The 16,658-nt window shown below is 33.7% G+C and overlaps 1 protein-coding gene across 5 annotated transcripts in view; it reads right to left on the reverse strand.

The window, feature by feature from the left end:
• Positions 1 to 16,658, reverse strand: part of TAF2 (TATA-box binding protein associated factor 2) — a 98,652-nt gene that overhangs the window by 51,685 nt on the left and 30,309 nt on the right. For all 5 annotated transcript variants that reach the window (XM_049092629.1, XM_049092630.1, XM_049092628.1 and 2 more), the window contains exons 11-20: positions 16,470 to 16,605; positions 15,257 to 15,411; positions 14,452 to 14,566; positions 13,989 to 14,098; positions 12,519 to 12,584; positions 11,095 to 11,347; positions 8,922 to 9,062; positions 5,854 to 5,964; positions 1,433 to 1,626; positions 679 to 818 (exon numbers count right to left, since the gene is read on the reverse strand). In XM_049092629.1, the coding sequence (XP_048948586.1) occupies positions 679 to 818; positions 1,433 to 1,626; positions 5,854 to 5,964; positions 8,922 to 9,062; positions 11,095 to 11,347; positions 12,519 to 12,584; positions 13,989 to 14,098; positions 14,452 to 14,566; positions 15,257 to 15,411; positions 16,470 to 16,605 (1,421 nt within the window). The remainder of the gene's footprint in view (positions 1 to 678; positions 819 to 1,432; positions 1,627 to 5,853; positions 5,965 to 8,921; positions 9,063 to 11,094; positions 11,348 to 12,518; positions 12,585 to 13,988; positions 14,099 to 14,451; positions 14,567 to 15,256; positions 15,412 to 16,469; positions 16,606 to 16,658) is intronic.

A 16,658-nucleotide genomic window follows, 5' to 3' on the forward strand; every position in this document is an offset into this window, starting at 1 on the left:
TTAATATTTTCATCTCTTTATTTTTCTGTCCTTTTTTTTAATGCTTTGAATATGTAATATTCGCTTAGTCATTTTCTAGCCTTATTTTTTTCAAGTTCACGAAGCCTTTTCTAATCCTCATACTGAGGCTTCTGTGTATATATCTTGCTCTACTTTCAGATACATTTTTTTTTTAAAGATTTTATTTATTTATTCATGAGAGACACAGAGAGAGGCAGGGATGTAGGCAGAGGGAGAAGCAGGCTCCCTGCAGGGAGCTGGATGTGGGACTCGATCCTGGAACCGCAGGGATCACAACCTGAGCCAAAGGCAGATGTTCAACCACTCAGCCACACAGGCGCCTCCACAGATACAACTTTTTGAAAGGTGCCAGATGTTTTCTTGAGTTGTCAGTTAGGAATTTCCCAAAATCTTCAAGTTTTTAATAACACATAATTAAAGCTATAGAGTAACACACTGACTTCCTAGACAGACCAAAGATACCTACCTCTAATTTTATTCTTTTCTCTTACTTATTCTTATACAAGTTCCAAATTTACCAAAATTTCTTTCAAAAGAATTTAAAATTTAAATACCTATGTTGTTTGTAATACAAAATCCCAATAACTAAAATGGCTTTAACTATTTAGTAAACATTTCTTTCTAAAATGATATGAGCATACACTTGTAAAGCATTACCTTTAGTATAATCAACAACTGCTTCCAAAGCGGCTATCCTAATGTCCACAAAATGGCCATACTCTGCATAAGATTTAAAAAGAGCTGGATCACTTGGCACATGTCCATTCTTTTGAAGCACTCGTATGGCTCTCAAACAACTAGGAAAAATAGTATTTACAGTTAACATTTCTATATAAGTATTTGAATCAAACTTGCTTCCCAATCATTAGGAATCAATCTGTAACAGTAAACTGAAAAACTGAAGTGATTTGAATCCATCTTTTAATTTTGTAATATTAATTTTTTGTAATAATTTAGTCAATAATACACATGGAAAGTGAGAACTGATGATATGTGAACCAATGGATCAACTTTTTTTTGGCAAACTTCTAAAGAAATAGAAGTTTTTGATAGTCACATACAAACAAGTTGATGGAAGTCATCTAAGTAAGAAGCTTAACAATAGAGATGTTTATACTATGTCCAATGGGATGAAAACATTTTGCAGATATCAGAAATAATGCTTATGAAGAAATTCTGATGACGTAAGTATTTATGACATAAGTAGAATTATATACACAATATATATCACATAATTAAAGATGTATTTTGTTACAAGAGGAAAAAATTTAGAAGGCCATTCTCCAAAATAGTAATACTACATCTGTGATGGTACAGTCATACAGGATTTAAATTTTCTTCTTTTACTTTACTGTATTTCCTATAATGAGAATAAATTTCTCCTATAAAAGTAAGTTAACTTTCATCATACCTGACAGTGATGGTATGTCTATAACTTGGAAGAAGTTTTTCCATATTCAAAAACCTGGTGATTTCTTCAAGAATGAGTCGCACATCTGGATTTAAGTTGTCCAAAGTTCGAACTTCATTGTTCACACTGACTGCAGGCGTAACAGAGTTGGCAAGGGCATCAATCATTTCAGCACGGTAATAGTTATCTGAAAACTAAGCCACAAATAATCACAAGAAAACAAAATTCACACTTCTATTAAAAATTAATATTTATAACTTTAAAACATAATTTATCTGAAAACATAAGCAAGTTATCCAGTAATTATTTAACTATGTCTTTTGTGTAGTTATACATCCGGAAAAAGAGACTCACTAATTAGTAATACATTAGTTTACTCAACTAGTGTTTATTGCATGTAGGTGTAACCTATAGAGATTCCTCTCCAGGGAGGACCACAGTCCACAAACCCAGCTGGTAATGCAGAGCTTGGAATCAGCTATTTAGCTCTACTCTCACATATAAATTTATAACCAAGGCTCACCAGATTATTTGAGGAAAGCATCAACCTAACAAAGGAAGACCAGAACAAACAAAAGGAAAAAACAAGCAACCTGGCCGAAAGAGTTTGCAAGGAAAAGAAAACCGGTAAGGAGGAAGAAAATCCAAAACCATCATGAACATTGTCTGAGAAATAACCACTGGTATGCCTTCCAATTGTAACATATTTTAAAAGAAAAAATATGCAGAGATTCAAAATCAAAATTAAATTGGAATACAAAATTGAAAAAAGTTCCCGAAATTCTAAGCAAAAAGGAAGATATAAAGTAGACTGAAAAGGAAACTAGAGGGCTGGTGTAGAAGACATACTCTCTTGTATAAATAAGAGATCTACCAAGAGAAGCAGAGAAAACAGAAGAGACGACGATCCAAAAAAATTTCTAAATCCATATTCCAGTCAATTCCCAGAGAAGCAATTTATTGAATGGCAATGTAGGGTGGCTTGATTTAAACTCATCAGATCAGACCCTCTAGCCTGGGAATATTCAAACATAGAGCAATTAATTTTATCATCAGTGTTGGGAATATGGTGTTGCAACACAAACTGTCAGGGGATGGAGGAGGAGGAGCACCTGCCGCCTGTGACTTCCAAGATGGAGGCAGAGCCTCACACTGCTGGTTATAGTGACAGAACACCTACACACACCTATGTTCAGACACGGGGCAGAAACAAGTAAGGCAAACAATAAACAAAATCAAAGAAAAAATACTCTACATGTTCACTATGGACCAAATTTTGTTTTTAAATCTTCTCATGATTGCAAAACTGATCACTAAAACTTCAGTCTCTAAATCCTAATCCTTCCCTCCAAAGCCAGAGAAAACAATCATGCATTTTTGTCAGGCGAATTTTGTTTTAACGGTGTGGCATTTATCAACCTTTTCTTTTCCAGGTTCTAAGTCTTTTTTTGTTTTTTTTTTTTTAATTTTATTTATTTATTTATGAGAGAGAGAGAGAGAGGCAGAGACACAGGTAGAGGGAGAAGCAGGCTCCCTAAGAGGAGCCCAATGCAGGACTCGATCCCAGGACTCCAGGATCATGCCCTGAGCTGAAGGCAGATGCTCAACCACTGAGCCACCCAGGCATCCCTCCAGGTTCTAAGTCTTGTTTTCAATTAAGAAAGACCAATTAAGAAAGAGTATTGAATTCCACGCTTTGCCCAATTAAGGAGATGTTAAAATTTTTTAAAAAATATTTCCCACGGACTTCCAACTTCTTTTTATCATTTAATGTTTTGTATTTCTTTCCCTTTTTTTTTTTTTTTTTAAGATTTTATTTATTTACTCATGAGAGACAGAGAGGCAGAGACATAGGCAGAGGGAGAGGCAGGCTCCCCGCAGGGAGCCCAACAAGGGATTCAATCCCCAGACCAGGATCATGCCCTGAGCTGAAGGCACTCAACTGCTGAGCCACTCAGGCATCCCTCATGTTTTGTATTTCTAATTTTACTTGTATAAAAACTGTCATTTCTTCTCATGTACTTTAAAAAATTTTATATCTAAGTAGTGAGACTTTAAAAAAAATCCCTTAACCAAAGCCTTCAGAAGTAAATAATTTGTGATTAAAAGTGAGGTACTTTAAAAGCAAACAGATAAACCAATCAATGCAATATTCTTAGGCCTCCATCTAAACAGATCTGTTGTGCAAGTTTTAATATGTTAATCGATAAATCTTTAAATGACGACAAAGTTTTTTTTTTCTCCCAATCACAATTTTTAGGAGCATAAGTCTTTGATATCAAACAGATCTGGGTTTAATGACTGGCTCCGCCACACATGTGACCTATTACCTGAGGTAAATCTTTATTAGCGTCTAGCTCCTCAAACGTAAACTGAGATAATAGGCTCTATCTTAGACGTCTGAGGAGAATCATGTTAGATTATGCATGTTTTAGTATAAGCCATGGAATATACACAAAAAAATAGCTATTTTATCATTACTATTGTTATTATTTGTATTTATTCCATCCTTAATATCTTCTAAGATTAATATGTCACCTATAGTTACTAACTATAACATCTGATTAGACATCAAAATTACAAGAAACTGAGTTTCATGTTCTGCAAAAATAATGAAGTGTAAAATTTAATAATCCATCAGTATGCACCTTACAGAATCATAAATGATGGCAGTATGATAGCATCATATAAAGTAGCATGGTATACTAAATAGATCATCACATAGATGGGTGGCAACAGCTCACAGAACAATTCCCAGATTACACTTCCTAATAATTTTAAATTCTCAACCTCTGTGTTTTGCTCTCATTTGTCAACTACAGAATAAGTAAGGTTTAAAGAAATTAAGGTATATGAAATCACTCTGCAAAGTAAAAATACTGTATTGGGGCTACCATGATTTAGATTATATAAGCAACCCCCTAAAACAGGAAAACTGACACATACACTTACATACTTTCCCATTTTATTTGAATATAATTTTGATTTGATGTCATCTGAAATCCTAACCTTATATCTATAAATAAAAGAAATTCATGTGTAGAAGAAAGGAATATTATAAATGGAGGTTAAAAAAAGAAACAGTAAATGAGGAAGAAAGAACCTTATAAAAATTTTTTAACAGTATTCAAAAATGGAAAGGGGGTTCCTCTGGTGGCTGGCTCAGCGGTTTAGTGCCTGCCTTCGGCCCAGGATGTGGTCCTGGAGTCCTGGGACAGAGTCCCACATCGGGCTCCCTGCATGGAGCCTGCTTCCCCCTCTGCCTGTGTCTCTGCCTCTCTCTCTGTCTCTCATGAATGAATAAATAAAATCTTTTTTAAAAAAGGGAAAGAAAAAGTCTATCAACTATAACATACTTCTAAAGCACTAATTTTTAAGGACTCTTTTTAACTTAAATCATTTTGAATGTTATTCTACTAACTTGAGGAAAAATTGGTCTTCCTGATTCTCATTAATCACCATTTTTTAACATATTTGTCACTTTTTCTTTACTGTTGTGATGTTTCATTAACTGTTCAGGAATTTGAATTATCCTCCAAACCAGATACATGTGTCTTTATATGTCCTGTTCCTTCTTCCTGGAATAACCTTCCAAGACTGTCCCTATTCATACTCTGGGAAAATCCTATTCATCTTTATGACTCAGTTTGAAAGCCACCACTTGTATACAAAATTTCCCAGAGTCTTTCCCTCTATACCCTTGGAAGGCACTACTTTCTCTGAATTCCCTTAGAAAACTATATATACATATTTGCATTATGCGTGACTGTTAATTGTCTGTCTGATTTCCCCATGAGGTTGAATCTATGAGGGTCCAGAATCAAAGAGATACAGAACAGTTGTCCAATAGATCTTTAATGAGTAAGTAAAATTCTGGATGCCATCTATCATCTCTTCTCTCTATATAACACAGTATATTACCTAGCATAGCACATATTCTCAAAAACATTTGCTGATTATCAGAATAAAGAGATGAAATGATTCTTGAGGCATAGCATTCAACAGCTATTTGCTAAATAAGTTCATAAATATACATTATGGTAAAAAAAAACAAAAAAAAAGTTAAGTTCATTGATGAACAAATTATCCCAAGAGGAAATGGATTTCTGTGCATAACATGATGAAAGAAAAAAGAAATAAAAATAAAATTGGGCTGTCGGATTTCACCAAAACAAGTTTTAATTTGCTCCCCGAAATCTGATGTACTACTACTTCCACATTACAACAGGTAGGAGGAATATTTCAAAAACAACTAAACTTAAAAAAACCAACCACTGGTTGTTATAATAAATCATGTTTGTATATTTCTATCTTTAGAAACTTCAAGCACCATGGACTCAACAATCATTTCCCAGTCTAAATATTTCTTTAAAAACAAAATATCACTAGGTAGTTTTATAATATTCAGTAAAGTGTCTTACCTTATTTTTTCTGTTGTCATTGTACTTGATTAAGTCTAAAATGAATGTTAAGACTTCTTTGGGACAAAGATTGTGAACATCTCTCAATAAAGCCATTGCAACCGGCATAGTCTACAAAACAACAACCACCAAAAAACTTTTTTTAAGCATATAATAACCTCTGTCATTATTACAATTCATCTTAGTATATGCAAAAAAAGGATATTCTGGGACTGACTTAGTTATTTGGATGGAGCCTAAACCCTCTATCACTCCCTCTCACTGGGAACACGTCAAACATTTTAACAGAAAAGCAGAGTGGCAAACCAAGGGGAGAGTACTCTGTAGTCTGTGTGCCTTTGTCTTCATTTGATGAAGTATATGTAATATAAATTAAATTAATCCAGTTTTGTTTTACAGTGGAAAAGGAATGGGTTTTAACACTAGACAGACCACTCCTCAACTCCCACTCTACTACCAAGATACCTGGACTATTTTAGCTAGCTGCTCACTCAACAGCCTTCCTCACAACCATTTTTAGGATTGAATGATACAGTGGCTGGAAGCATGTGACAGATAGGAAAGCATCCAATCATCAGTCCCAGAGACACTGATTCTACAGTTCCACCTCCACTCACAACCTAAAGAAAAATGGCAAAGATCTAAAATCCAGTCAGATTTCCCCTTTCCAAATTTTCATAGGCAACTTTCCTAAAGAAGTGGAAACCTGACTCACACAGTGGTAACCTTTACCAGTAAAACCAAGTTCTTTAAATTCAAGACAGAACCACAGATGAAGTCATCACAGTCCTTAGAGAGCTGGGGACTATGCTCTCATCTGATTCAAAATAACAGTATCTTCTCAACTGAAGGAGTGTGGCTGTTCTGCTTGCATGAAAGAGCTGAAGCAAGGGACAGTCAGTGTTATAACAGTGTAACAAGAGACAGTGCTAATGCTGTAAGAACTGAGGGAAAAGGCTCTCTTCCATAGAAATACCTGTCCTGTGCCGGTTTTGCTCTTTTGGGATTCAAGTTTGATTTAGAGTCATCTTTTCTCCCTTTTCTGGCATTGAAAGTATTACGTGAAAGTAACTAGTCTAAAAGTATTCTCCAACTTTTTTGATTGCAACCAACAGTAAGATATATTTACATTCCAATCTACACACACACACACACAAATGTCACGTAAACTAAAAAAATAAAACCAAAACACTTTATATCTACCCTTATGTGTTGCATTCTGATACTGCCTACTGTTTTTAAAAAATGAACCCCAAACTTCCAAATTGATCTCATCCTCATCAATGGGACACAACTTCCAATACAAAACACTAATCTAAGGTATTCAGACACATAATGACACAATGAAGGGGAATACTGGGTAGACACAGAAATTAAATTGTTTCCATACCAGGAATTAGTGAAATGACAACAGAGCTGAACAACAAGTTAAGTACTAGAGAATGTTCAGTTCTTTAAAATAACAGGAAAAATAAATAAATAAATAAAATAAAATAAAATAAAATAAAATAAAATAAAATAAAATAAAATAAAATAAAATAAAATAACAACAGGATGCCACATAGACTTCTTTGATTATACCAGTACTGGCTTTCCCCAAACCTGGCTCACCCTGAATCTGTTCTGCTGATGAAATTCACTATAATTATATCATGACTTCTCTCAGCAGGTGTCTCAATGTTGCTGTAATCTTTTACTTCTCCCTCTACCATATATAAATCTCACTTAAACTAACACCCCCCTCAACATCTATCATTTCACTCACTTCCAATCTGCTTTCTACCTGCCTCAGAAAAAGAAATGCTCTTATCTTTTCTAAAATTAACCTCCCAACTGTGTCCCACCCACTACTAGTATCTTCAGAATTTACTCTGCCTTCTTTTTCATATTTACTTGCTCCTACTTGAATATTTCACTTCTCCCTTTCCACAGATTCCTTTGTGACAAACATGCCACAAGTTTCTTTTTCCTTTATATAAAACAAATACCAAATGTACCTTTCTTAGCACTGCTTTATCCTTAACATGTCTTTTTCATACTCTTCAGCTAGGCTTTGTTAGTTTTTTCTACTTCAACTTCACTCCTCCTTCTAGTTCAATCTACTTAATCCGACCTCTGCCTTCATTATTTGTTTTTTTTTCTAGAGAGAAATATATATATATTTATATATATTAAAAAAAATATATATATATATATATAGAGAGAGAGGGAGAGAGAGAAGGGGAAAGGCAGAGGGAGAGGGAGAGAGAATCTTATGCAGGTTCCACACCCAGCACAGAGTCCAACACAGGGCTCAAACACACAACCGTGAGATCACAACCTGAGCCACCCAGGCACCCCTGCCTTCTTCATCATCATCATCATCATCATCATCAAATCATCATCATCATCATCATCAAATTACTCAAAACATTTTACAAGTGATTTGCAAATTGACCAAACGCTGACAATCTTGCCATTCCATATCCCTCCTAAAACATGACACCATCACACCACTGTGACTCTGTATATTATCATTTATAAAAAGTTTACTATTTGATAAACAATATAAAACACTTTACATACTTGATCTATTTGTAAAAAGATAAATTTTACAATGGAGTAAACTGAGGCTTATACAGTTAAGAAACCTGTCCTCATGCAAACTACTAGTGAGAGCAGAGCTGGCACTGAAACCAGAGATGGGTACTATACATTATCTCAGAAGGGCTGGCCACATTCCAGAAGGACTGCCATCAGAAGGCCTCATCCATACCTCCATTCACCACATAACCAACCAAAAAGTCAAATTACACATTTCTACTTACGTTAGTATAAATGCTGATAGAGAGCTACTTACACACAGCTCATAAACTCTATGGACAATCAATTAAAATTTGGGGAACATTTTGAAGAAACAAACCAAAAAAAAAACAAAGGTAAAGCTTTTATAAAAAAGTAAACACACCTGTTATTTAAATAGTCCCCAAGTTAAACTGAGATATACAGATAATGGCATAAAACAATGATTAAGAAAGTAGAGAGTCAAAAAAAATAAATAAATAAAGGAAGTAGAGAGTCAACTGTACCTTCTGTAGAAAATAGCTTTGAAAGCTCATAAAGTTGTTTGTTTTCACAATGTTTGGACAAGTCTTGCAACAAAACATTCGAGTAAAGAGTGACTTCATGGCTGGTGGTCCCGTCCACGTGCTCACCATTGAATTTGCAATCTGCAAATAATTAGAACAAAGTAATTTCCATCACCACTGCAAACGTATTTTTAAATAAATAAAATAGTTTAAAATTTATTAACACTTAATTGGATTTGTCTTCAAAAATTTTAATCCTCAGAAATTTTTAGACATTTTAGCCTTTTATTACCATTTCCAAAAAAATTAACTTACCAACCCCCCCAAATTCTATGTACACTTATTTTTTTTCTTATGTACACTTATAATTATTTTCTATAATTTCTAAATTGGAGCATTCTTTTATGTTTTTTTTTTGTTTTTTTTTTTTTTATTTATGATAGTCACACAGAGAGAGAGAGAGAGAGAGGCAGAGACACAGGCAGAGGGAGAAGCAGGCTCCATGCACCGGGAGCCCGATGTGGGATTCGATCCCGGGTCTCCAGGATCGTGCCCTGGGCCAAAGGCAGGCGCCAAACCGCTGCGCCACCCAGGGATCCCTCTTTTATGTTTTAAAAAAATATGGCGCAGCTCAGGTGGCTCAGCAGTTTAGCACCTGCCTTAGGCCCAAGCTGTGATCCTGAAGACCCAGGATTGAGTCCCACAACGGGCTCCCTGCATGGAGCCTGCTTCTTCTTCTGCCTGTGTCTCTGCCTCTCTCTCTCTGTTTTTCACAAATAAATAAATGAAAAATTAAAAAATAAAAATCATTAAAGAATGTCTGCAAAAGACTTCTATTCTGAGTAAGTTTATCTTTGCCCATTTAGACAAATATAATTCTAACATTTTAAATTATCAAATAGAAACATCACCATGGATTTTAAATAAGACTTTAAATCAGATTTTAAATCTACCCTAATTGAAAAATAAGCCAAGTATAGTGCTAACACTTAAGTTTGCAAGAAGGTTTTACAAAAAAAAAAAATTCCTTGCTATTGAAACTTTCAGCATATATAGAAATCATGTCTGAAAAGAATGAACTTACAATTAATTTTAAATAATAGTCTACAATTTCATGGACCTGCTAAGAATTTAGCATGCAAGATCACAAAGATCTTTATAGAAGCAATGAAATTATATCCTTAGCAGCTGACTATCAGAGAACATCATGTTGTCCCTCATATTAACTGAGTAGGATGCAGGACTGCAACTCCTCAATAGTGACCATTAAAGACAAAACGAATCTAAATCATTACAATCTTGAGAGATATTGGGCAAATGGATTTTAGCAGTGAGGAAGGCAGAGGAGTCACTAAATAGGAATGAACCTATTATCAGGATGTTTTTAAATACCTGGAACCTAGTATTTCTGGCCAAATTTTTGTCTGCGTTTTTCTGGTTTTCATTTGTTCTACCTTCAGATGTTTTGCAACTAAAGAAAAATATTTATTTATTATTATTATTTTTAGTTTTCTTAATAAATTAACTCTTCTAGCATGTGAAATTATAAAACCTATCATGTTATTTATCACTAAGACTACTTACTAAGCTGAAACCAACAGGAGATAATCACCACAGTAGGATGGTTAAGATGATACAACTTCCTGTACTACATAACATAAAATATGACTTAAGGGGCATCTGGTTGGCTCAGTGGTTGAGCGTCTGCTTTCGCCTCAGGGCATGATGCCAGGGTCCTGGGATCGAGTCCCACATCGGGCTCCCTGCAGGGAGCCTGCTTCTCCCTCTGCCTATGCCTCTCTCTGTGTCTCTCATGAATAAGTAAAAATAAAATCTTAAAAAAAAAAAATCAATTAAACTAAGGAATCTTTTGCCAAATACATTCTGTGCCTTAACAGTATGGTTGGCAGTTCAATAAGATGGTAAGCAATTCTCTTTGAATTTAAAATTTGACTTTCAGTTTGACAATCACGAACTTTTAATGCACTATTTTCAGATCAAAACATGTTTCTTTCGAATCAGTCTTATTAAACACATTTGGAAAACAGCTTTCAAGGGACCAGCTATCAAGTAATATTAAAGACTACAGTAAATGTTAATTCATTTTCAGAGTTTTTGGTTTTTAAAAAAATATGCAGTAGTTATGTTTTCTTTCTACTGTACATCATCTCACCTTTGCAAGGCAGAAGCAAGCAGACATTCTTACTCGGTAGAAACACTGCTCTTGTTCTAATATGTCAGTGAGTGCAAGGCGAGATGCTGGCGTAGGGAACTTCTCCAAGGCCAGAATAGACTCCTGCTGTGCAACAACATCTCTCTCATAGCGGAGCTGATATTGCCACATGAAGTCAGCTTGCTCAAACTCCACTTTTCTTAGCACTGACATATCTGGGTCTATCCTTATCCACAGCAAAGGGGAATCAGCACTGAAAATATAATTTTCTTTCAATTTGTTTCAACTTCATATATTTATAAAATAAAAAACAAAGCATTAAACAGATTCTCTTCTCTATGTAATATTCAAGACTGCCTCAACTTTTACTATATTCATTTTTTTTAATCACACTGACAACATTCTCATTACATTTAATGTATTTCAACTTTCTCATATTAGCTAATCTTTATCAATCTTGCTTGAAAGATCTCCAAGGATAAGAAGATAGTTATCACAAAGAAATTTCATCTGAAAATATTAATTTGGGGATTTTGATTTGTGATTATGCGATGTGAAAAAAAAAGAGATCAAATTTCTTCATTTCATGGCCTATAGCCAAATTGACTATGGCTATAAATGCCATCCTTTCTTGGAATCAATCTAAAAAATGGAATTTATCTATTTTACTAAATTAATGTGTTTAACTCATTTTTAATACTGTTTTTTTAAATGTTAGATTCATGATCTTTTTCAAAGAGCAAGTTCTGAAATCATAGTTCAGAGGCATATCATGAATTTATCCTCCTATACTTCTCAAAGTAACAAGCACAGTTTAAAATATCTAGTCTATGTCAACACTTCCATCAAAAGAACACTACCTGAGATACTACTTTAATTCACCAAATACTAGTAGGTGGTTATTACAGGCAAGACATTTGATATGGAAAAAGTATATAAATGGTATGTAAACAGCAGTAATATTTGGCAACCAAGTTAGTAAATAATTATAGATGTTTTATAAAAAAATACACAGACACAATATGGATGAGCAAAATGAAGTTTGAGCTATATTATATTTAAAAATGAAACAATGCCAATCAGTGAATATTACCACATAAAATTCAGAACAGTGGCATTTAAATTGTATTTGGAAAACACAGGGAGACTGAAAGTGCCCTGAAGTCTTGTCCAAAGACAAAAAGAGTCTGTATCACCTGACCACTCCCAGGACCCACTGGTGAAGTACTAGATTAGAAACTGCATTTTAAGATCTGTAAGTGACTAACATGCACATTATAGTTTGAGAAACACTGCATTTCTATGGACTTTCAAAAGTTTTAAAAGCAGCAATTTCAACATATTTACATACTTTTAGATGTGCATAACAAGACAGATGAGAAGGCATCAAATACCATATCCTTAAACTCAAATAACTAACTTACTCCATTGCAGAAAGGTCCATGTCAACTTCTTCTCCATTCATCAATGGAATTTTTTTCTTCTTATTCCTACATTTAGGGAAAAGTTAAGTTTACAAGCTGTGACATTTCCAATTCTGAAAGGAGATAAAGAACAGCTGAAGTTTAAAATGAAAATTTCAGGCAACATTCTAAGACAGTTTAAGGAAGAAGAAGGGATAATGAGTGTAATGGAATTTAAACACAATCTATTTTGAAGCTGAAGGGAATGAAGTACGCGATACTGAAATGTCTTTCTGATCAAAGTTTAACAAAAAGCAAAAATACGTAACTAAATGTCAGGTTAAAACATGTATGTACTTCCAAGAACTGGTAAGCTGCAATTTCATATAGAGAAGATCAATCTATCAACAAAGAAATCCTTTAAGAAAACTAAAACAGGAAACTTGAGGAAATGTTATGGAAAGGGTAGCGATTAGATGTTCCCAATTTCTAAGGCAGACAGAACAAAAGGAAAAGGGAAATTTAAGTCTGAACTAAGAATTTTTGAAGAGAAAAAATGGCTTCAGCGACATTTCAAAATCAAGTTTCTGAAGGCCATCAAAATCAACTGACATCCTCATCTGTCTGACAGGACCTCAAGGTAGTTATGAGTGTATAATTTCTATTTCTGAAGTTTTTATATTACTATACAATCCTCCAGCAAAGCACAAAAATGTGCTCATCTCTCACTATTCAGAATACATGTTAATGGCTGACTTAAACAACAGTGGTAAAGAAAAAATGTATTACATAGAAGATGAATGGCTGAATATTTTGTGTTTTTTTTGGCTGAACATTTTTTAAGGAAAATGATAATGTGCCTTTTGAAAGACATCAAGAATGTTTCTTAAGAGGCATCTGCCTGGCTCAGTCAGAAGGGCATGCAACTCTTGATCTTGGGGTCGTGAGTTCGAGCCCCATATTGGGTATACAGATTACTTAAAAATAAAAAAAATAAAGGAATGTTCTGTAAGGGCATGATAATACAGACAAAAGGGAGAAAGACACACTAAAGAAAATGCAGGGGCTTTTCATGACATATGTATCCAGCTCCTTCCTTTTTATTCAATGATCACTGCCCCAATATTTACTATAGATATTAATCCAATGAAACTAATAAAGACAAACATAAGTAATTTGCCTTATATTGTTCCTGGTTCCAAAAAATTAAATTTCTATTCCACCTCCCCCTGACCCTAACAAAATAAAGATTCTTAAACCTAAATTTTTAAATTAATTCAAAAAATAAAAAATGCTGTCAAGAACAGAAAGCAAATAAAGACTGTTTAATAACATCAACTTAAAGTAGAATGAAAGAAAAAAAGATACCAGATAACATGTTTTTTACTTGAAAACTTAGGTATATATTAGGATTTCTATTTTGGCATTTTAATCTGTGAGACTTACAATTTAATTATCAATTTCAGTTTAAAGTTATGATTCAATGCCTACCTTCTGCTTTTGGAATGACAGGGAATATCATGTTTAAGGCTGTTTTCTTCAATTTGCAATGTATGATTGAAGGATCCATCTAACTCCTGCACTGTCACTTTAAGTGGTCCCTTTAAAAAGAAACCGTGTTCAAAAACAATGCTAGAAAAATACCATAAATGTATTCTTAGGTGTATAGGTATGTATTTCAAGATATAAAATACTACTATGCAAGATATATATCTAGAGACACAGAGAAGTAGCTGGTACCAAAGGAAAGAAGAACTGCGATAATCTGTGTTCTCTGAAATCTCCGTCATGACCTCTTCATTGACCCATCATTGACACTTGATGTTTTCTCAATTTTGACCTTTGCAAACAAAACCTCATTATGAAACTTCTAACCAGCTCTCCAACCATAAGCCCTTCCTATATTGAACTGGGAAGAAAGCAATACAAAAGGCCAATCTAGAAAAAATCTTACCACGTATTTCTGAGTTCCAGGGGATGTATAATCTTGTTTTATTTCCAATTCCAAGACATTTCGTTTTCTGTTAAATGCAAAACTCCCATAAAACTTTACCACTCCACTCTGATCTCTGAAGAATTGTAAAGGAATTTTTGCATACTGAAATGAATACGTGCTAAACAAAATAAATGACTCGTTATAGTAGGTAATAACTTTCAAACTCATTTTCACCAGCTCAAGGCTTGAGAACACACTTCAGGGTAAACCAGGTGGCAAAGTATTCAAAATTTTTGTGAAAAATGTTTCCCCAGATTTAAACAAAATTTCTGAGACATTAACAGATTTATGTTTTTTAAGAAGCAAAACCACTCTACTGGGTTATTAATATAATAGTGCTTTGATATGAAAAATGTAAAAATTGAAAAGTTCCCAGATACCACTTAAGTTGTGCCAAGCTCTAACCACATCTAAAAGCTACCATACCACTACATCTTAAAAGTAATCCTGCAGGCCTGTCTGGTGGACTATTTACCTCCCCTACCATCAAGACTACTGCTATAGTCACACACTAAAAAGCAATTCAAAATACACCAAATTTTACAAGCGTAAGTCTGTGTGTACATATGTATGTGTGTCTCTATCTCAGTGATTAATAGGCACCTTAGCTGAAATGATTTACAGTTCATGGTTATTTCTACTACTATTTAGAAATTTAAATAGTTCTACTTTGGTCTCCCAACTCTTTCTTCTTCCTCCTTCCCCTGACACATATAATCTTATTCCCTTTCCCTCCTTGTTGAACTGCTACTGAAAAGGATACACCCACTGCTTTATTAAAGGCTGGATGTCTTTGCCAGAGACATTTGAGATGGATTTCAAAAACCCAGATGTGGAAACCAACATCTGACTCCACATATGTGACTGGAACTTCTGTGATGAAGCAGTACTAGCCAAACTTAACAGTTTATTAAAAACCTGTAAGGATGAAAATGTCTTACTAAATAAGTTTATATAACATAAAATACATTGTTTTCAATTCTGTATTAACCCATTTTACATTATGACTTTACTACAGTTAATTACAAAGATAATAATTTCAATAATTTCACATCTAACTATATAGGTAGGACTAGTTAAAGACTATTACCATTAAAAGCACGTAAAGATAGATTTAAGCAGCCAGACTATAAAACTATTCCTCCTCAAAACATAATTCAACTTTAATATGTCTTAGACAAAAACAATGAACAGTACTTTTAAGGATTATAATAATAGTAATATATAATACCTATAATTTATTGTACCATGAGCTTTACAAAGAAACTAAACTTTATTTAGCAAGTTTAGCAAATGATTTAGCAAAATCATTAAGATTTACACAACTTTACAAAGTTTCTTTATGGACTGTCTCTCATTTAAAATTTCTCCACTCTAAAGGTAAGGTAAAAGAAAGAGTAAATAAATTTAATTTTAAGGCAATCATAAAATGCTTAAAAAATTACTAATAAAAAAAAAAAATTACTAAAAAGTTATTTTTCATTCACCTGTAAGAATATTGTCAATGGGAAAAAAAATAGTCAAACATTTATAACACATTTATTTCTACTACCTTAACTACTAAATCTTAACTACTTACACCAAAACTTGTTAAAATATATGGCAGAATTTAATAGTAGCAAAAATAAACATCTTTTAGGTAGGTTTGTTTTCTATTAAAAACAGTCTAAGTGGCACCCATCCTCAATATTTCAATTAAAGAACACAAAATCATATGTATAAATAGGTTTTAGTTTCATCCTCACATTCTAATTTTATATCCATGACAAACCAGCATTACATGAGTGAAGTAATGATACTCATTCTACATCTAAGGAGAAAAAAGCACAAGTTACTTAGTGAGCAAACAGGTAATTAGTAACAGAATTCCTGCTATAAATTCAGATGCTCTGACTCCTACCAAACAGCATTCAGATTATACACATACAGAGCGTGTCTTTCTTTACAACTGTTAAGTCCCTAAGTTTAATACTTACCTGTAGCATGAATTCCATACTGATCCTATTTTCAATCAATCTCATCACAAGGTGAGCTTTACACTGAAACATAGTGTAGTATTCCCAGGAAAGCGTATGTGGATGCTTTATTGAAAAGTGTAGATGAGATGCTGGACTAAAAACATAAACAGCTATGCTTAATAAAACAAATTTGAATATTAAATAAAC

Source organism: Canis lupus, chromosome 13, assembly GCF_003254725.2.
Source record: "Canis lupus dingo isolate Sandy chromosome 13, ASM325472v2, whole genome shotgun sequence".
NCBI classification, from domain to species: Eukaryota; Metazoa; Chordata; class Mammalia; order Carnivora; family Canidae; genus Canis; species Canis lupus.